This window comes from Eschrichtius robustus, chromosome 12 (assembly GCF_028021215.1).
Source record: "Eschrichtius robustus isolate mEscRob2 chromosome 12, mEscRob2.pri, whole genome shotgun sequence".
NCBI lineage: Eukaryota > Metazoa > Chordata > Mammalia > Artiodactyla > Eschrichtiidae > Eschrichtius > Eschrichtius robustus.
The window spans coordinates 67,977,633-67,998,527 of record NC_090835.1 but is presented as its reverse complement, the minus strand read 5'-3'; the positions used below and the strand labels follow the sequence as shown (position 1 = coordinate 67,998,527).

The window sequence follows — 20,895 nt, the reverse complement described above, 5'->3', positions numbered from 1 at the left end:
TACTCGGTTCCCTTTCATTTTCCCTTCTCCTCAGTAGAACCCTAAACCGGGAGGATTCAAGTTTGATAGGAGCTGTTCTTGAAATTTATGCCTCCTGTCCCTTGGGAGCTTACTCGTGTCTATTTTAAATAAATTCCCTCTTTTTTCTCTCCTTTTTACAAAGAACAACTGCAAATCTTCTCTGAGGATAGCTTTTCTTTGGGGTGGAATTCAGTTCTGACGGTCAAATATTCATGCTATAGGCCCTGGGTGAATAATGATTAAACGAATTATCTCTGTGATTGGGTCTTGCCTGAGACTCGGGGTGGGGGGGGGGTGTTCCCTCAAAGTCCTGCAGTGTTTTGGGCTGCAGTTTCCCAATAACTTGGTTGCTATTTCAAGAAAAATCATATTCTAAGAAGTGGAAAAGGAAACAGACAGATGAGTGCTCCCAGGGGCGGTGAGGGTGAGCTCTAATGTCCCCATCTTCAGGGCTGCTCTGGGCAGCTCTTTCTTGTTTTAGGTCTAGGGGAGAATAGTCAAGGCTTGCCACCATCTAAACTGCTCTCTCCAAATTCATCTTGCTGATGTCCTGGATCCTATGGTGTGAGCACAAGATCATGCCTCTGTCTTGCCTTGCTATCCCAGCTGAGATTTTAGGACCTGCCCATTTGGCACCTCCTTCACTTAGATGTGGTGCACGATAGACCACAATGGTTCAGGATCTGAGGACCACGCTTACTGTGGTGGGAGACCAGGTCTCTTCTCAGCCAGACATTCATGAAGAGGCCGGAGCTGTGAATGGCCCCTTTAGCAGCAAACAATGCCGCCTGAATTCCTGGGTAAATTCACCCTCCTCCATTGCCCACCACGCTTGCCCAGACCCCACCTGGCCACCCAACCCTAGCGCTGGACCACAGAGGAAACAGAACCCTCCCCCTTTCCCTGCCACTCGCCTCCAGAGTTGGCTGGTGTGAAGGAGCCTGCGTGACTGCCACAGCTGTCAACGGCAGAGGACGCATGTGGCCCGCTGCTCCCGTTAGCAGCCGTTGGCAGCCCCCCAGATCCAAAAAGCGTCAGCCCAGCAAATGTGGGGAGGTCAGTGACTGAGGTTCAGTGATGCAATGGAAGAGAAGAAGTTGGGACAGCTAACGCCTTTTACCTGAATCTACCCTGGAATAGGCTGACATTTGAAATGACTTTGGCTCCCATCCACACAGCATAAAACCTCTACCAAGACTTCTCTCCTTCTTAAACATGAAAGCACGAACTTTTCTCAAGCACCATCTTCCCTGATCATTTATGAAAATGTGTCAGCTGTCTCTGCCTCCTTGTTCTAGCACCTCGTGCCCTGGGATCAGGGAGCTGGGAGCTGCCTGCCCCGAAGGGGTTGAAGAGAAAGGAGATGCTTCAGCTTATGAGAGGCCAAACTTTCCTTAAAATTAATTCGTCACTTGCAAAGCCATCTGCTTTCTCTTCACACACATCTATCATCTCCATAAAAATAAATACATATAGCTAAAATTCAATGGAAAGGAGACCCGGTGTCATCAGTTCAATTCACAGAAGGAACAGATCTCACCGAAGTCCGGACCACAGACCCAGCTCTTAGCACCCGCGTCCTGTCCCTGGAAGAAAAGTTATGTGACCTCTTCTTCTTAAAGTTTTATAGCAGCAGCTTTTGCGATAAACCTCCATAAATAGAAAGGGAACCCAGAAGCAAGTTGGTGACTGGGACATTTCTAGGAGTATATTAACCACCCAGGGATGTATTGACCGGGAAGTCGGCAGGAATGCTATCGTGAAACTCAGCCGAGTCCCCAAGTTCTGTGCACACTGTCAACAGTCCAGGCGGCTGAACCGAATAGATCTTATCGGATTGTTTCGGGTCCAGGTTGTGGTCGAGTGTGGGATGGACTCTACAGGAAACCGGAGACACAGGAATGTTCATTGAAGTAGCAGATGTAACACACAAACAACAAGCTCAACAAATTGGAAGTTAATTCTGGGTGGACCCTCTGCATGTTTGTGTTCTCCTCTCCACTGGCACTGCTTCTCTACCAGGGGTTCTTGGGCTACAGTGGTGTCTGCTGTGTATCATTTCTCAATGAATCATTTGTGTGTTCTGAAAAAGGACCCTGAGCCATAGAAGGAAAAGAGTAAAAATACCCCACAGGTCACCAAAGCCTGTGTCCCCTGGGCCAGGGCACAGTCATTGCCTAAAATACATCTCTCGGTGCTTTGCCTGGCCTAGTTTTAAATGCCGTCCCCATCGGCTAGGAGTTTTGCCGGTGAGCCCAGTCGCACACCCCCAGCTCTGTGGGGGGCATCAAGGGCTTGGAACCGAAGGGGAAGCAACAGCTATCCCTCCCCCTCCCCCACAGCTCCCGCACTTGAGAAGCGGGTTCTTTGCCTCTCCTTGGCCTTGGCATAAGGTGAGCAGTGCCCGTTTAATTCTTCCCAGAGTTCTGGGCAAGCTGACCTTTGGAAACCTTTCATTTTTCATTTTGATGCCGTAAGCTTTGGCACTCCCAGCAATCCCTGGCTATTTTTGCTCATCTGAAATCCGTCATCCTCTAGACGCACTCTGCCTCTTTGAGGGGAAACAAGACAGCGTTCGAGCCGCCACTCCTCCCCCCAGGAGCCTCCAGTTGCAGCTTTCCTTCTCTGCCGGCCCCTCCCTGTCACCCACATCCTCCGTGCTGTGTCCTCGGGGCCTCGATGACATATGTCCAGCAGCTCACCTGCCTGTTTCCAGCTCATAGTTCTAACCTCCTGACGTCTTCTTGCATTAGGTCTCTGTCGATCCTGATGTTGCCTACATCTCCCAATTTAGTCTCAGCTGCAAATGTAATTAACATGCCGTTGCCTCCCTGTTCCAGGCCGTTAATGAAGATGTTACCACGGTACCCCGCAAACGATATTTTCAAGGTCATGAGGAGAGGAGAGCTAAGCTGCTAACACCTCTGCCCAACACGGGGGGGAAAGAGGCAATCAAGTGCCCACATGTGGTTTGAGTCATTTCCTCTGGGTTTTGGGAAATTCCTTTCTCTGACTTGGGTTAGGTTTTTATGCCTCCTCTCAGCTTCAGCTGCTGCACATCCGGGGCAATTCCCATTTGGAGAATGAAGAACATCAGATTATGCCTTCGTCTTATTTTTGTCCAGTTTCTAGCAGGAGAAACAGCCACTAATCGAGCATTTGGAGGGAGAGATGGTGTACATGATAAAGACAAAGTTGTCGTTATCAGGCTTGTTATCCGGCCACCTCTCCATTCCTGAAGCACTAACCGTGACAGTGGAAAATACACATTGAGGCCAAGGCACCTACCTGACAGCTAGGGGAAAACAGGCCTGTTCTCGCTGAGTCGGTTCCTAAAGGGCCGACCCCCAAGATCTGCCGCCAAGAGGGACATGTCCTTATGGCTGGTGCTGCTAACCCTCTTTGTGACCCCATAGCAGACCTTGAGCCCCCCCGCCCGCCCCCTCCCCCATAGTCTACATCCCTCTCTGTATTATGAGGAGTAGCCCTTTATGAACCCTGATTTGCCTTCCTTCCACACCAAACTGCAGATATCATAGCGTAACACTGCAAATTGCTTGGATCAGAAGTACTGAATCACAGAAGCGATTCAGGATAACGCTATTTACGCCCAGAAAATTGATCCCAGGTTATTTACTGTTTCCAGCACTTCCCTTCTCCCCATCCCTCATTGCAGGCCTGTCTCCGGTTTCCAGGCTCCTAATCATTTCTCAGACAGAGTGTCTTGAAGGTGTCTCTGGACCAGAGCCCAGACTGGCCCAGCAGAGTGTGAAGGGGCGGGGGGGCGGGAATAGCTTTGCATCTCCCCCGTGCTTGGCGGACAGGCTTGCCGCGCCCCCCCACCCCCACCCCCAGCTGCAGTCCTTCTTGGGTCCAGATCTGGTCTCTCCAAACCTAAGAACATACGAGAACCATCTATGCGTGTCCCAGTTGGTCAGCTGGGACTGCGTCACGGTCAGATGCCTTGCCAGGCAGATGGCTTAGGGAGAGAGCCGCAGGTTTGGAGAATTTGTACCTGGCCTCTGTTATGGGCCTTCCCCAGCTGTAAACATTCATGTGCTCACTCATCAGATACTGAGAGGCAAAAAAGCACAGTGCATTCTAAAGCCGGACTCCTGAGTTTGAACCCTGGTCCTGCCATTTTAATAGCTGTGTGACGTTAGGCCAGCTGTTTCAGCTCAGTTTTCCCACCTATAAAATGGGATAGTAGCCACACCAGCCTCATAGGGTTGTTGTGAGATTTTTTAAAAACTGATACATGTGATGTCTGGCTGATATTTATTACGTATCAAACAGCTTTCACACTCCAGACACTGTCGAGGTCAGGGGTCAGCAAACTTTTCCTATAAGGTCCAGATAATAAATATTTTTGGCCTTGTGGGCATTAATGTCTCAACTATTCAACCCTGCTGCTATAGCCCCAAAGCAGCCATAGACAATAAGCAAAGAATGAGCATAGCTGTGTTCCAATAAAACTTTATTTATAGATGCGGAAATGTGAATTTCATATCAATTCACCTGTCACTAAATATTATTCTTCTTTTAATTTTTTTAATAATTAAAAATGTAAAAATTACTCTTAGCTCAAAGTCTATATAAAAATAGTGGGCGAGCTGGATTTGACCCATATTGGCCGACCCCGGGTCGAGGCGCTGGAGATGCAGATGCTGACATGTCCTGCCGTAGGAGCCCACGAGTTTCCCTGAGGCTGGGAAGGGCTCCTTCACAGCCCTCAGGCTACTATGCCCCCACCAAGCTCTCTGACCTTGTCTTAAAAGTCTCTCTCGAAACGGGGACAGTGAGACTCTGATCAGGCCAAGGTTAAGAAATGGCAATTCAGTTCCAAGCCCTGGCATTTGGAGCTCTAACTCCTCTAAGATAAATTTCAGACTCCAGAGACCCAATGCACAAGTGTGTCACCAATCCAGCGCACTGGAAGAGGTCTAACCTTGCATCTGGAATAGAACACAGAGCCCCAGCTGGTGGGAAGCCCTGCTGAGCAGGGAATTTAGAGGTTATCTGGGTTGGGTTTGAAGCACTGCAAACATTTGTTTCTTTCAGAGGGCAAAAGCCAGAGCTGATGGAAGGATGACAGGATAGGCGTTCCTGGATGAGGAGCAGGGGTGCTGAATGTTTGGGGCAGCCTCTCTGGAAGGCACTAATGGCCAACAAGGTTCACCTGGGGAAAGGCCTCTGCCCACCAGACTCTCGGGACTTCACACCAGTCTGCCCAGCCACCTCCCCACTGGTCTCCCAGCCCCTCCTCTCCCTGCTCCAACGCCTACACCCAGACACTGAGTGATCTTTCACCATGACACATTTGTTGTATCCCCTTCAAGACACCGTGAGGACCCCCGGCTTCCTCCCCCATCAAATCTAAATCCTTCTGCTTGGTTTCTAAGGGTCCCAGACTGACCCTTTTCCAACCACACAGTGGACCTCCCGGGGCACCACCATCCTCTGCACCTGTGTGTGTCCTGCATCCCAGAAGCCCCCGCTCCCACCCTCTGCCACACCTGGTCACATCCAACCTTGACCTTTATATGAAGAGATCTTGCAGTAGGGTCACAGAAGAGGGATTTAATCGTGCTTCAGTTTCCTTATCTGTAAAATGGGGAAAATAAGAGCACCAACCTCATGGGGTTGCTGAGATTTAATTAGAACACGTGTGTCGAGCGTTCCCTGAGTGGTGCCAGAGTCGCCACTGTATTTGGAAACGGCACCAGCCAGCAGCAGCCAGCCCTGTCTGACCGCAGAATACGTTCACCTCTTCCCTCTTTGAATATTTTTAAAGTTACCATTTGAATGACACAATTACCACAAAAGATGTCCAGGGTAGGTGTCCCTTCTCCCCGTTTAGACTACAAACCTTTTGTACTGAAAGCATTACGCCTTCCCTGGCCCTCCACGGAGACTCTGGGCCTCCACGGAGACTCTGGGCCTCCACGGAGACTCTGGGCCTCCACGGCCCTGGGTCTGGACTGTCATTTGCTTTTCCCTAATCTATTGAAATGCTGCCACACACTCTGGTGTCCTGTCTTTCGTGAGGAGCTTCAGGGGAAAGGCTGAAGACAAGTTATCTTCCTAGTACAGCGCTTTGACAGGCCAACAGAGAATCTGATCAATAGAGTGGCCTGGAGACGGTCAACATTATATATGTAAGTAACAAAAACAAAGCGCTTTTGTTAAAATGACCCTCTGAGCGGCAGTCGAGCTCTAAGTGGACAGAAGAGTGCCATCTGGGCGGGGGCTGGCCTCCACCAAACCCTGAGTGTCACTCGAGAAAAGGGCCTTCCAGGAAAGGCCCTGACGTCCACAGCGTGGCAGGCCCTGCCCATTGTTTCCACGAGCTTCAAGAATCCAGGCTCCCCACTCAGAGCCCCCAAAGGTATGGCCAAAGGTTAATGGGCTCCAAAGGGAGGGCAGGAGGTATATAAGGGCCCATCAGACCAGTCAGACACCAGCGGACAAGCAGAGAGAAGATCCGCCTGGCCCACTCAGACCACACTCACACTGTGAGTAGCCGGAGAAGGTGGGCGGGGGAGGTGTCAGCAGGAGCCTGAGGATGGGATGTGAGCCGAGCCAGCCCCGTCCAGAGCTCTCTGGGGTGAGCTGACCCGCTCCTGTGGCCCTCTGCCACCTTCAAATACCTACCTGGGCTTCAGACTGAGTGCCCCGAGCTGGTTTCCAGCGCACGGGTTAAAGCTGCACACAGTGGGCAAGCGCAGGGCTGCCCGGAGGCATGCAGGCTGGAGGGAGGAGCAGGGGGTGCAAATCCTGGCAAAAGTGAAGCTTTCTGGGGTTGGTGGTGCCATCGACTGCAGGCCGGGAACCCAAGCCAGAGCCCAGCAGGGATGCAGGGCCATCCCACTTGGAATGGAGTCTTGGCTCTGGGAAGTTAAGGGGAAAGGCTGGGTCCCTAGGGAGATGACATGGCTGGGCAAGACTAGTGGGGCCCAGGGTTCCTAAAGGAGAGAGGGAGAAGAGACAGGTGCCCCCTCAGCCAGAGCCGAGCACCTGAAACCTGGAGCCCCACTCCCGGTAACGGAAAAGGAAAATCAGCGGCTCATCATACAGTGAAAAGCCCTCGCTCCTACTCTGAGCTCCCCAGAACGCAAATGAATGTAGGTGACATGCCGGCTGCCAGTTGGAGCACGAAAATGAGCAGCAATTGGATTTTTGCCTTTTTTTAATTTAAAGTTTTTATTGATTCTTATGGAGTGAATTAAATGTGAACACCAGAATGAAAAGGGATCCATAGCGTCTCCGTGAAGGAAATGGGACACCATTAATGTGACACAGCTGTCTCCTCCGTAAGGGAGCTGGGGCCCCAGAGACTTCCACAGGGAAAGGAAAGGAGGAACAGTGATTCAGAGCACCCCACCCTTACCCGTGCTCTGTTACCTCAACAGAGCACAGGGCCTCAGTTTCTGAGACGTGGTCTTCAGTGGGTGGGTGGTCCTTCCCACCCTCCTGGGAATTTGTATGCAGCCGGCATGGGAGGCTTTGACTGTCTGAACTCTCATGTTCTTTCCCATGGAGTTTTAGCGACATGGAGAGACCAAGTAGGACAGGGCAGCGGGAGAGCAAGAAGACAGAGGGGCCTTCAGACAACCAAGGAGACGGGTCCTAGCGGAGAGGCAGGACACAAGCCCACAGCCTTGGAAGATTCTCTCCAAAGGGAGAGTCGAAGTTGGACCTGCAGGGAAGCTTAGAGGCCAGTCTGGGGCAGGACCTTCTCCTCCCAATGGAATCCAGCCCACCCAAGGGCTGTGGGAGCCCTGAGGTGACCCCCAGAAGCTCTTTATCTGAACCCTGTAATCCCCCCACCCCCGCTGCAGCAGGGGCTGCTCCGGTCTCCCTTCCCTGCTCCAGGGGCCTGCCCCCTGTGGTGCCCTTCTCCCCTTTCTGTGGGCAGAGGCCACATGGAGAGGGTATTAGGACAAGCGCCAGGCCTCAGAAGGCCAGGCCTCCAGCCCCCACTGCCTTCAAATGGGTCCCTTCCCCTCCCCAGGTCTCCCCCACTCCCTAGATCACACCTGCTCCCAGGTGGGCATGAGGAGCGTGTGGGAGAGGGCTTGGAATGGTAAGGAATCAACCAAGGCCAGCGCCCAGCAGGCCACGCCCCCCTCCACAGGACCATCCTGCCCCGGCCCCTTTCTCAAGTCCCTGCACTCCTGAGGTCCTCACGCCCACCTGCTCGCTGGTGTCTTGGCAGCCCTCCTTCCCGCCAGCCATTCCTGACACACCCACTTCCAGGATGTGGGAGGGCCTCACACATGCTCACGCTGGCACCTCGCCAGCACTGGTGGCATTGGTGCGGGTTGTTACAGGGAGGAAGTTGTTTCTGGATGGCAGCCAGCAGGCAGCTGGACTCGCTGGACCTGGGAAGGGGTTTGTTCCAGAGCCGGTGCTGGCCCAGAGGGGTGGGAACCCTGTTCTGCTCTTAGATGCTGCTGCAAGCTGAAGTGTTCCATCTGGCTCTGCCTCCGCATGGGCAGAGGGTCTCCGCCCTTCCTCTCTAGACATGGGGTCTTGGCCCAGTGCTCCCAGGCAGAGCTGGAATCAGCTGGGCCTGAGTCCATCCCTTTTATCATCCTAATCGGCTCAGGGAGCAGGCAGGGCTCTCTGGATCTTGGGGCTTGGTTCTGCTGACAATCTAAGAGTTTTTTTAATCTGCAACATGGGGTCCCTCCTGCTTCATTAGCCCAGCTGACCCCAGGAGACCTCGTCAGTAACAAAGGGAAGAGCCAAGTGGAATGATTCTTCCCCGGTGTGTGCAGGGGGCAGGGCAGCCTCTCCCAGGTGCTTAGGGCAGAGAGGGGGCTCTGAGTTCCTCTGGTACAGCCCCACACCAGACCCAAGTCCCGACAGGGTAAGTGGCTTGCTCAAGATCACACAGCTCCAGGTGGGCCATGGACCAGAGCTGAGGGCTCCTGCCTCCAACGCAGCAGCCTGTCCCTGTACCCTACATTGGTGACAGGAGCTTCCTGTCTTCGTCCAGCTCCAGAATGCTGTCCCGCAAGGCCGTGGCCTTTCTGCTGGTGGTGCATGCAGCCATCATGCTGGCTTCCCAGACGGAAGCCTACATTCCCATCTTCACCTACGGCGAAGTCCAGAAGATGCAGGTAAGATATTCCCAGGCTGCCCGCCTCCCCAGTGTGGCCGAGTTGACCCACAGCCCTGCTCAGCACTGAAGTGACGTTAGTTTCTCTGAGGCATAACTGTCCCTTCAGTAAACCCATGTTTAATCAGCTATGCCAGGGACACTGAGGCAAATATGCAGAACCAGGACCCCAGATAACCCCAGACCCCAGCCGTCCCCCCGGCCACCTCCACTCTTTCACTAGTGCCGCAAAGGTATCAGTGGCTCCCACAGGCGATATCTTTTCCCACCCCTGCCCATCCTTCAGGGGAGGTTTTCAATTAACAAGCCAATAAATATTTGTGGTGCATCTCTGCAGCACAAAGGGCCACCCCGGGTGAGAGGCCAGACATGCAAGGAAATCTCAGAACCTCCCGTCTTCAGGGAGCTGGCTCGGGAGCCAAGACACAAACATATGAAAGATTCACTAATAACAAAAAACAAAAGGGAGATGTCACAAGGCAGGATGTGATTAATTGTCCAGTAAGTAATGCTGCTGGTACGCACTGAGTTCAGGGCAGGAGAAAACATGGTGGGCTGGTGCGGAAGAGGGGAACCTGAGCTGAGGGCCTCGAGAGATAAGGATGGGGGACAGGTGGGCACAAGTGTCCGAGCGGGAAAGAAGGTGCCTTTCCAGGGAGTGGTGGCCAAAGCCTCCTTCTCTTTAGAGCCCAGAAGAAAACAGGGCAGGTTTAATGGAACTCAGGCAGCGGAGCCTAAGGAAAACTGGGCTGCTGGACCTGCCTCCCTGGGCCTTTTACTTTAGACATCAAGGGGTTCTGAGTGTCTTGCCACCTTTGTTTCTCTCTTTTTTTTTTGGCCGCACTACACGGCTTGTGGGATTTTAGGTCCCCAACCAGGGATTGAACCCGGGCCCTCGGCAGTGAGAGTGCAGAGTCCTAACCACTGGACCACCAGGGAATTCCCTGTTTCTCTTTAAATGGGATGAAGTAATGGACGTTCATGTCCCACGTGTCTTGAGACCAAGGCTCCAATAGGGATCCATGAGTGAGTCAGTTCTCTGGGAGGTCACGTGGCCCTGAGGCTCAGCCTCTGTAGCAACGCGCTCTGTCCCGGGGTAGGTTTCCATGCACCCAGTGAACAGCATCCTTTACAGAGGCCAGGCTGGACCCGGCTCCCCTTCTTCAGGGGTGGACATGCAAAGTGATGGAGGAGATACAGCGGATCCCCTAAACCTACCTTCGTCCACCACTCGGCTCCCTCTGCAGGAAAGATGACCAACTGTTCCAGAATCACCATGTCCCAGGGCAGGCCCAGAGCTGAACCCCCAGAGTGTCCTCAGAGAAACCAAAGGAATGGGGGTGTATCTGATCTCAGTGCTCAGGGACCTAGCAAGCAGGATGCCCGGCAAGATGTGAGGCTGGACAGAAAGAGTCAAACTCAGTATTACACGAACTGGCAAAATGGCAACCAAAGGACGCTTGGCATTAATCTGCTCTGTGGTTTTCCTCCTCATAATTGCCAGGCACTGTCATTTTTATGAAGAAGCTGCAAACTCCTTCCTCCATAATTCATCTCCCTGTCTTGCCTCATAAATCACCTCCCAGGGGCTCCAGTTTCGGGGCAACCCCACGGCGCCCTCACCATCTTTTTTTATAGGCTCTTTGCTAAGAAAAACACATTTTCGCACTTAATATGCAGGAAGGGCGGCCATTATTTTCAGCATTTTAACTTAATTAACAGTAACAACCTGGGTGTAATGTTTGAACTACAAAGGAACGGATTCCTCTTCGAGTTGACTTGTTGGTGGGCAAATCGAGGGCCGTTGTCAAGCTGCTGGGTGTCTGAGACACCCTGTGAGAGGTGCCTGGGAAAAGGGGTTCTTTCGGCCTGAGCGGGAGCTCAGGCCACTTAGCACTCTGGGTAGAGACTCCAAGGGGCCATACGGGTGGTTGAGGGAGGGTGAGTTTTGTACAGTTTTGTGCTCGACCCCTAGGAAAAGGAGCGGTACGAAGGGCAAAAAAATCCCTGAGTGTACAGCAGAGGTCCGAGAAGGTGGGCCCTCTGGACCCCGCAGAGCCTTTGGAGGAAGAAGAAAAGGAAGTTATCAAGGTGAGCAGACAGGGGGGCAATGCAGAGAAACCCAGTAGGGGGATGGTCCCCGGCCACCACAGAATGTTCTGTGAACCAGACACTGAGGCAACAAGCTCCATCCTAGGAGGGAGAAACAGATACCAAAGATGAGACAATAAACCATTTTAGGCACCAAATAAGGAGGTAGAATAGAGAGTGACGGTGGGGCTGGGGGCACTGCTTTGGCCGGGGGAGCGGAGGGAAGGCCTCTCAGAGGAGGTGACGTTTGATTTGAAACCTGAAGGATCAGGAGGAGCCACCCATGCAAAGAGCTAGAGCAAGAACATCCCAGAAGAAGGAACAGGGAGTGCAAAGGCCCGGCTCAGGAAGCCCCTGGTGGGTCGGAGGCCCTCGAGGCCCAGGGGGTGCTGAGAGAGGGCAAGAGGCCAGCAGGGCCTGGTGGGCCAGGCAAGACGCCTGGGAGGCTGTTGGGGGTTCAAAGCAGGGAGGTCATCTGCTCTGACTCAGAAAGAACCGGGGCGGCAGGAGTGGAGGCAGGAGACCAGTCAGAAGGCAGCTGTGGTCCTCAGGGAGAGACGACAGGGGTGCCGTTTCCTGCCCTAGACTGGAGCCGGGAGACAGCTACTGCGTCAGGACCCAGGGTCCAGGGCCATGAGCGCCCAGTGAGGATGCACAGATTGTCAGGGCTGGAGAGAGCCTTGAGTTTGTCTAGTAGGGCTCTTTAATTTCACAGACTCATTTATTCAGACGGAGAACACTTACTAGGCCTCTGCTATGGGCAAGGCACGCTTCTGGGCACTGGGGATAGGATGACAAACAAAACAGACAAATCCTCTGCCCTCAGGGAGCTCATACTCCCGGGGAGAACAGAAACAAGGTACTGGAAGCATCAGCAACAGACTGCAAACAGGGTAAATAAGCAAACTTTACAGTAGGTCACGTGGTGATAGGTTTTGTGGAGGAAAATAAAACAGGGAAAGGAGATGGGGTGGGTGATAATTTTAAATAGGGTGATCAGAGCAGGTGTCATGAGTAGATTGTTGTTCCTGCAAAGACCTGAAGAGAGGGAGGGAGTGAACCATAAGGATATCTGGGGGAAGAGCTTTCCAGGCAGAAGAAACAGCCAGTGCAAAGGCCCTGAGGCAGGAGTGGGCCCAGAGGAGAGGGGGAGAGGGAGGGAGGGAGAGGAGAGGGGGCAGGGGAGAGAGAGAGAGAGAGAGAGAGAGAGAGAGCGCTTCAGCCCAGGGTGGTCATGGGGGAGGCAGAGCAAAGTGGTCAGATTCTGGAAATATTTTGGAGGTACAAGCCCACAGGATTTGCTGAAAGAATGGATATAGGATGTGAAGAAAGTGAAAAGTAAAAACTGACTTCAAGGTTTTTGGCTGGAACACCTAGAAGGATGGATTTGCCACTCACTGAGCTGGTGAAGCCTGTGGTTGGCTCAGGTTGGCAGGAAGAAGATCAGGAGGTCAGACTGGGCCTGTGAACTGTGAGATGCCTGTCGGGCACCCAGGTGGAGATGTTGCACGGGCTGGTCAATATGCAAGTCTGGACTTTAGGAAAGTTTGGGGCTGGAGACATAAATGTGGGAGTCATCAGCGATTATATAGAAGTTCAAGCCAGGACAAGGCAAGATCCTTTCGGGGGCGGGGAGTCTGTGGGTGGAGAAAGAAGAAGTCCCAGGACTGAGTGTGGAACACTTTCCTGTAAAGGGGTCTGGAAGGGGGTAGGGCAGACTGGCAGACTGATATCTAGAGAGGGTGGGGGCCTTGCCAAGGTCACGCAGTGGTCAAGGCAGAACAGAGCTGGACTCCACACCTCCTGCCTCCCAGTGAACACTGGCCAGTGATCTTTGCACCCCCTTGGGTCCCCACAGCATGCTGTCCACAGACAGTGAGGTCATACATGTGGCACAGAGAGTGACCTCGGTGCTGTCACTGCAGCGGCAGAAGGGGGGGCACTCCTTTCCTTCCCGCATGCTCCCTGGGCTCTAGAGGAGGGAGCCGGGAGTGAGTCCTCCGCCTGGCAAAGGGGGAGCTCGCTCAGAACTGCCCTCGAAATGCACCTGAGATAGAGTTTATGGTACGGACCCTGAGGTTCCCACGGTACAGGTTATATCCGATGTAACATCTCAGGAGGCTTGGGGTGGGTACCTCTTGTCCCCTCTCCCTATCCTTAGAACCATGACATGCAGGCCAGGAGGTCCTTTCTGGGTCATTCAGTCCAGCCTCTTCATTTTAAAGTAAGGAAACCATTCCCACAGCAAGGGAACAGCACAGGCAGGGCTGGAAACTCCAGCCTGCAGAGCAGCCCCTAAGGTTGTCCTTCAGGCCTCCTGAGTCCATTTCCCACCCCCGGTGTGTCAGGTGGGAGGTGGGGGAGCGGGCCTGGGACTCCTCCATCGCGGATCTCTGGAGAGTCAGGGGGTCTTGGCGTGTGCAGCAAGACCATTGAACCGGGAGCTCTGGGGGGAGATCGGTTGGTGCCCCTTGCTCTGCCCCAACAACCCCTCTTGGTGGAGAGCCTCCAGACAGCTCCTCCACGGTCTCACATGTGTCCCCAAGGTGCTAGAGAAAGCGTAGCCTGGGCGTCCTGGGCCTGGACCCTGGAGCATGGCCCTCTGCGTGTACTTCTCCCTCGCTATTTAGTACCTGTGTGGCCTTGAGCAAGTTACTTGACCACTTTGTCCTCAGTTTCCTCATCTGCAAAATGGGGACACTAATCCCCATTAGTGTCTCTACATCATAGGGTCATTGAGAGGCTTAACCTACGGAAAGCATTTAGAATGACACCTGGCACCTGGTACACTCCCACGTGTTAGCTATTATCATTCAGGAGAAGGGGAGGGGACTTTCCTCCTCTGATCCCAGCTTCCCCAGTGGGGTGAGGCTGGTTGATCCTCCTCCCTCCCTGCTTGGTCTCAGCAACTTACAGGATCCAGCCCCCAGGTGAGAATTGGGGGGAGGGGCCAGAACTCCCAGAGGACCCCAGGGGATCCGGAAGAGTGGCATGGCTCCCCCGCGCGATCCTCCAACCACCTGTAGGGCACCCAGGGGTCAACGGCGCGCTCTTCCTTCCTGTTAACTCTGCCTTATTTCACAGCTGACTGCTCACGTGGAAACTGGAATGAGGATGAACTCCAGGCAGCTGGAAAAGTACCGGGCCACCCTGGAAGGGCTGCTGCGTGAGGTGCTGCTGTCCAGCCAGAAAGGTAAGCGGAGGCAGGGCGCCTCCGGGTTCATATTCCTGCAGCGTAGCCAAGTAGGGTTTGGGGGCTGTGATTTGTTTTTCTGCTTTGCTCTTGAGAACCTGAAGCTGCCTTCTGCCGCAAGCTCCCGCACCCCACCCCGCCTCCGAGGGGAGCCTAATCACAGATTTGGTGGGGGTACGGGGAGGGGGAGAGGGGGCGGGCCTCGGATGGCTGCTGGTGGTTGGGGAGGCCCAATTCCCCAGCCAGGGGCGTCTTCAGGCCCTGCCTCCAGGGCTCAGACCCCTTTCCCTAACGCCTTTCTGGCAGAGGACCACAAGTGACAGCAACCCCGAACCCTCCCCCTGCACAGATCTGTTCCTTCCCTCCCCAAACGCCAGTGAGGCTGCTTGGTGACTCTAATGGAAACCCTGGCGCAGTCTGGCCACAAAAGCCTGCATTTTTTTTCCCCCATCCATTCTGCAAATCGAAGTCCTGAGCCCCATTTGGCCTTCCCTGGGTCAAGGTCGGCCTGAGTTACTTGTGCAAAGCTAGGTCCTATGTGACAAACAGCCACCAATTTCACCTCCTAGTCCCCAGGAGGAGAGGAGAAAGAAAGGCCAGGAGAAAATGTTTGGGGCGGAGGAACTGAGAGGTTAAATTACTAGCCCCAGGCTACGGAGAAAGCTAGAGGGAGAGTCTGGCCAGACCTCCCCTCCTTCCTCAGACCTGCAGGCAGGTTTAGAAGGTGGTTTCACAGATGGACCTGATGACACTTCTGAGCTGCAAATTTCCTTTGCTTTTCTCCAGCAGCCAAGTGACAGGTCACCTGGGGGAGAAGCTGGACGGAACTCGGATCCCACCACCCCCCATCCAGAGAGGCCCCGGGAGCCCGTCTGCACAGCCCATCTGCTGGGCTTGGAAAGAAAACACCCTCTCCCAAGCAAATTCCCCTCCAGCAAATAAATCATGAAATATACAGAAATGACTCTTTTATTTAATATTTTAATTTCCAAAGGTCAGAGTCAGGTCATGCCATAAAGGGGGAAATAATAAAGCTCAGAGAGAGTTTGGCCATAACTGGTGCGTATATTAGCAAAGCATGTGCCTTTTGTAAGTTCTGTGTGCAAATATTAATTGAGACCCACAGAATCAGAAGATTTGCGCCGGCCCTTCCGTTCTAGGTAAGGAAACTGAGGCCCGGAGAGACGGCATCTTTTGCCCATGTGCTGAGTCAGTGGCCGAGCAAGCACAGGAACTCAGGCCTCCTGAATCCTGGTCCATTTTCTGTTTACTGACTCGAGGTCTAATGGACCAGAGCGTTTTAAGGCCTCTGCGCTCAACCCCTTGCTGGGTAACTTCCAGCTAGCCCTTTAACCTCAATGAGCCTTTGCAAAAGCAAGGTGCTAATATCTGCCTTGAGATCTGGGGACGCAGGCACCAGCAAAAAGCAAATTACTATTATTATTATCACCTTGTGACTACATGCTCCAGCATCTATGGCAAAATTACACAGCCAACCCATTTTATTTCTGCCTTCTAAACAAAACTGGATGGGAAATTTCATTCTAATTTAATTTTATGCTAATGAATGTTCATTTATTTATAAACTGGGGCCATATAGGAACCCAAGCTCCAGCCATAGGTTACTAGCAATTAGACAACAGTGCCCATTCCGTATCTCCACCCGCCCCAGCCACTTCAAGGGCTTAGCCGTGGATAACAGTCAGAACAAGACGACTCCAGCCCTTAAAAAGGACCCTCGCTTGGGGTGCTCTGAATGCCCCTCGAGGAACCTTACACGGGACCCAGAGCCTGCACACAGCACGTTCACACAGTTTCCAGTGCACGTACTGATCAACCCAAGCACAGCTGCCGGATCAACCCAAGCACAGCTGCCGGATCCCGGGAGATGCTGCCCAGACACCCGCTGATAAATGGGGAGAGACACCCGCTAATAAATGGCTGCAGCAGGGCACGTGAAGGGAGGAAAAGCCACAGGAATCTAGCTATAAAGCGTGCGATTGGAGGAACTGGATCCAGAACTCCTCCTCGCCCTTCCGAGTTCCACCAAGTTCCTCCGTTATCAGTAACGCTCTCCAAGAAGCAAAAAAACAAAATATTCACTGTCTCTTTCCTTGTGGAAAACACAGATTTCGCGTCTTTTCCTCGCCCTCTGCTGAGATCTGCCCCTACAGTGAGACCACCTTCCCCCACCCCCAGTAGGGGGCGCCTATTTCTGGGGCGGGGGGTGGGGGTGGTCCCAGCACCCTCTGGGGAATTTTCCCGAAGCTCCTGAGGGTTGAAATGGGTGCTATGGAGGGAAATGAGACACCTAGGAGATTTCACCCCGGATGGTCTGCGTCTTTTAAAATGGGAATTGCTTCAGCAAGCACAGCACCTAGGAAGCGTGAGGATGCTGTCGGTTCCGCAGAACAGGCCGGTTCAGAGCTCAGCTCAGCTCAGAGCTCAGAGTTCAGAGTTCAGGTCCCCCCACCCTCACCCGGTGGCCTCTGAAGTGCTTCGCAGTAATGAGCCACAACGGGGACCCAGCCACCACCTGCTTCTTTACGCACAGCGCCCCGGCCGCCTGTTTAGATATGTCGGCCCCTTTCTTCTCTCGTTTTCCTCCTCCACCTGCCACTGGAAGAAATTAAAACTGGGTCAGCGGTGGGGGGTTGGTTGGGGAGGTTCTGAGCTGAGCCAAGGAGAAAATGACCATGCTTTCACAAAACAGAAGTAAAAGAGGGACACACTCTTGATTAAAGCTAGAGGATGTCTAGACCAGGACCCAGCCAGCATCAGAGACAGGGAAAGTGCCCAGAGGAACCAGTAGGGCGAGGATGCGGCTTCTCAACGTCTGGCTGAGATTTATCCAGCAAAATCTACAAGAATCGTTCCAGATACCTGGCAATTACAGAGAGTTACAGATTACCCGTTTTCATCTGGAATGTACTTTTACACTTAGGACCACGGGTAATTATAGGGCGACCTGAGCCTAGTTTCACAAGATGGAGATGATGAGGTATTTTCTTGGTAACCACGTCGGTGTGATTTTATAATTACTGAGCTACGTGGATTTGCCATGAAATTGAATACTTAAAAGCAAAGAGTAATTACCTGATATCTGTACTCTATAATTTAGTGTAATCTAATCATGGACAAAGCCCAAAAGAAAATGTTCTGAAAGCATTACATTTTTCTTCATACACAATTCATTATTGACATTGGGGAATGTATTCCATGCCTCTAAAGGAACTCTTACCCACAGATACCAAGGTGTGAAAGTGGCCAAAAGAGTGAGAGTTTTGTTTAATTTTCAACTGCTGATGAAAAGCAGGTAACATAACTGCTCATTAAACCCATTCTGACACTTTTTTGTGACTCTATTTGCCCCTTCATTGACCTAGAGAGATAGGTCAGGGTACTTAGATGAGGCAGCAAGATGCTGGGCAGAGCTGGGGCCGTTCCAGTCCAAATCTAAGCCAAAAATTGCACCCACATCGTCCCCCTTTCCAACCATACTCTCCCAGTGCCCCCACCACGGTGTGACGCCACCCATGCTATGGTTCGAAGGAAGCCCAGAATAGACAAGAGGGATGCACGAGGCCGGGGACAAGGTGGATCAAGGGCAAGTCCATGGTCCGGAGCATCTTTAAGGACCTGATAAATGTGTGCAGCGCTTTTCGCAGGAAGAGAATGAGAAAGGAACCCACTAAAAGATTTATGGCTGTTATTATTATAAGGCTCTGCCGAGACAGAGAGAGGTCGGCAGGACAGCAGGCAGCATGGCAGCCCCTTGGGAATCCAGAGCATCCTCCAAGCGGCCCCTCATCTCTACTAAATGTGTGGATGTGGTTACGAAGTAGATTTAGACATTGGAGCTTGTTTTCCCTCTTTTGACTTTAAGAAATCAGGAAGACCAACCACAGCCTGAGCTGCTCACCTTAAAAAAAAAAAGCCACAACAAAGTGACGAGAAAGGAGGGCACACAGGACAGCCGTTGACTTTGCAATATTGCCCTGTTCTTGGAAATGTGCGTTCCCATACTCGACAGGCCCAGCGGCAGAACTAGAAGAGACACAGAAAGGCAGATCTGAGAAGGCCCAAAGGGGCCTTGTGGGCAGCTCCCAACACGACACGGGCGGTGGTGGCAAAGAAGCACTAAGATGGAGCCCTTCGGAGGGGAAGACCTGAGGGTCAGTGTCGGAAGTGTGGGGACGGTCACATGGATAAAACAAACTGATGGGCAACAAACTGACCTCACTGAAGCTGGTAAAAGTGCTTTGAGGGCGGAGAATGTTGATGGAGGACCCTGAAGGGTTATCAATCCAGGGAAGGGGTGGACTGGATCGGGGAGTTCAGGAGGAAAATGTAGAGGCCCGAGACCTGGGAGGAACGATTGACTCATGAGGTTTTATTCTTTTTTCTTTTTTTTTAAATGAGGTTTTTTTCTTTTTTTTTATTTTTAATTTTCCTTTTTTTAAATTTTTTAATTTTTAATTTTTAAAATTCTTTGGCTGTGGCGCACGGCATGTGGAATCTTAGTTGCCTGATCAGGGATCAAACCCGTGCCCCCTGCAGTGGAAGCGCGGAATCTTAACCACTGGACTGCCAGGGAAGTCCCTCATGAGTTTTTTTCTGACTGAATTTTCCAAACAGATTGTGAGGCTTCCTCTTGGAGGGATGGGGAAGGGAAGCATGATTGGCAAATATGCTCTAAGTGGTGGCACATTACCCCAAAGGCCTGCTAGACCCAGTGAGGCAGAGGTGGAGCGCTGGGGGATGGGGGGAGGGAGGGCACTGTTGCAAACATGATGGGTTTGAGGCTGAAGGGAAAACAACAGGGTTCGGGTGGGACTAGGGGAGGGCTGGGGGTCATTTGGCCCTGGGTGTATGTAGCAGCAGCCAGGACCCCAAACACAAGGAAAGCCGACAAAGCCCACACTGGGGACCACCCCGGGGGTGGCCCCGTTTTGGTATTTTTTTAAATCGCCCCGAGATCCACTGTGTGGAAATTGACTGTAACTCTGCGAAATGCTGTAACATTAACTTTGTTTAAGCATCAGTTTCAAGCCCTCTTAGAATACATGGGGCCAGTATTGATGCTGAAAGGCTCATTCTTTATATATTGAACTGCACAGCTGCAAGGAGAAGCACAAATGTTACCAACTCATTTGTCATGCAAACAGTGCTTCAGAAAGAAAGAAAATACTATTATGTGGTATATGTGTTAGGCAATCACTATATCAAATTCATGGTATTCCATGCAAACACAGGCAGAGAAAAGGAAAACAACACTTGGTGAGAGAAATCGCACCACATGGGAGCAGCTAAGTCGGGGGAGATGGCGAGGCTAACTCGGAAGCCTGACCAAGCGGAGGCTGTCATTTCCCCTGCAATGTGGCCAGTGATAAATGCTCCGTGATAGAGCAAGTGGCAGGAATGCAAACACTGGCAGAGGTGCCTTGTCCAGGGACCCAGGGTGGGGAGACAAGGTGGGGGTGGGCAACGGGACCATAGAGGAGGAGGCGAGATTGGGGGAAGGTGAGAACTGAATTGGAGGGTTAGAAAGAGAATGGAATTTATGAGACCAGCAATAAGTGTTCGGGAAAGGCAGTTGATGATCGATGTGGAAGGAATACAAAGAGGGAGTGGGAGGCAGAAGGAAGACCACAGTGTTACTTCCATTTGTCACCACTCCCCATGCTTCCCTTAGGGGTTCCTCTGTCCGGTGGGAGGTTCTACACAGCACTGACGCTGCACACAAACGGGTTAAGTGCAAACACTGTGGAGCATGTGTCCTGAGCACCTTATACAAATTACCTCTTCTAATCCTCACAGCAGTCCTATGAGGTTTACTGGCCAACAGGCTAGAAATGTTAATTGGATATGATCGCACATCTAATAGTGGTGGAGTTTGGATTCAAGAACCCCCTACCTAAATCCACAGGTGACACAAGACTACATCTTGGGGTCTTCTCCTATCTATCTCTCCTTATGAAAATCCCACCATCCGGCCACACGGCCTCCTCGCACAGGCTCAAACTGCCCCTAAGAGCCCAAGGGCATTTGCCTGTTCTGCCCCCACGACGGGATGCAATGTCCTCGTCTGGCGGGAGCTCCTTTCCTGCCAGCATCTGGCCAAGGGCAGGGCCTGCAGCCCCTTAGGGCTCAATGTCAGTGAGTGAACAGCCAGGAAAACACAGAGGCCTGCCAACCATGACCTTAGTTCAGACCAGGTCCCAGAACATGCCTGGGGTCTACGCCACAACCCAAACAAAGCCCTTCCCTGAACGCATTGGTCCCCAAGCGCAGAGAGAAGCAAAGGATTCCATCTCCCCACTCTCGGCAGTGCTTGTCTTTCACCATTGTCGACTAAAATGCACAACTTAAAAGTTGAGAGTTATGTTTTATTCAGCAGACATTCTTAGGACTTCAAGCCCGGGAGAGAGCCTCTCATATAACACTGAGAAAACGGTTCCGA

General features: G+C 52.4%; 1 protein-coding gene across 1 annotated transcript; it reads left to right on the top strand.

Annotated features, from left to right (window-relative positions):
• The first annotated feature begins 9,032 nt into the window (after positions 1 to 9,032).
• Positions 9,033 to 14,752, top strand: MLN (motilin). The gene is given in 5 exon segments (XM_068559180.1): positions 9,033 to 9,149; positions 11,124 to 11,142; positions 11,145 to 11,239; positions 14,324 to 14,432; positions 14,739 to 14,752. Coding segments are annotated over 5 exon segments (354 nt in total).
• Positions 14,753 to 20,895: the final 6,143 nt, after the last annotated feature.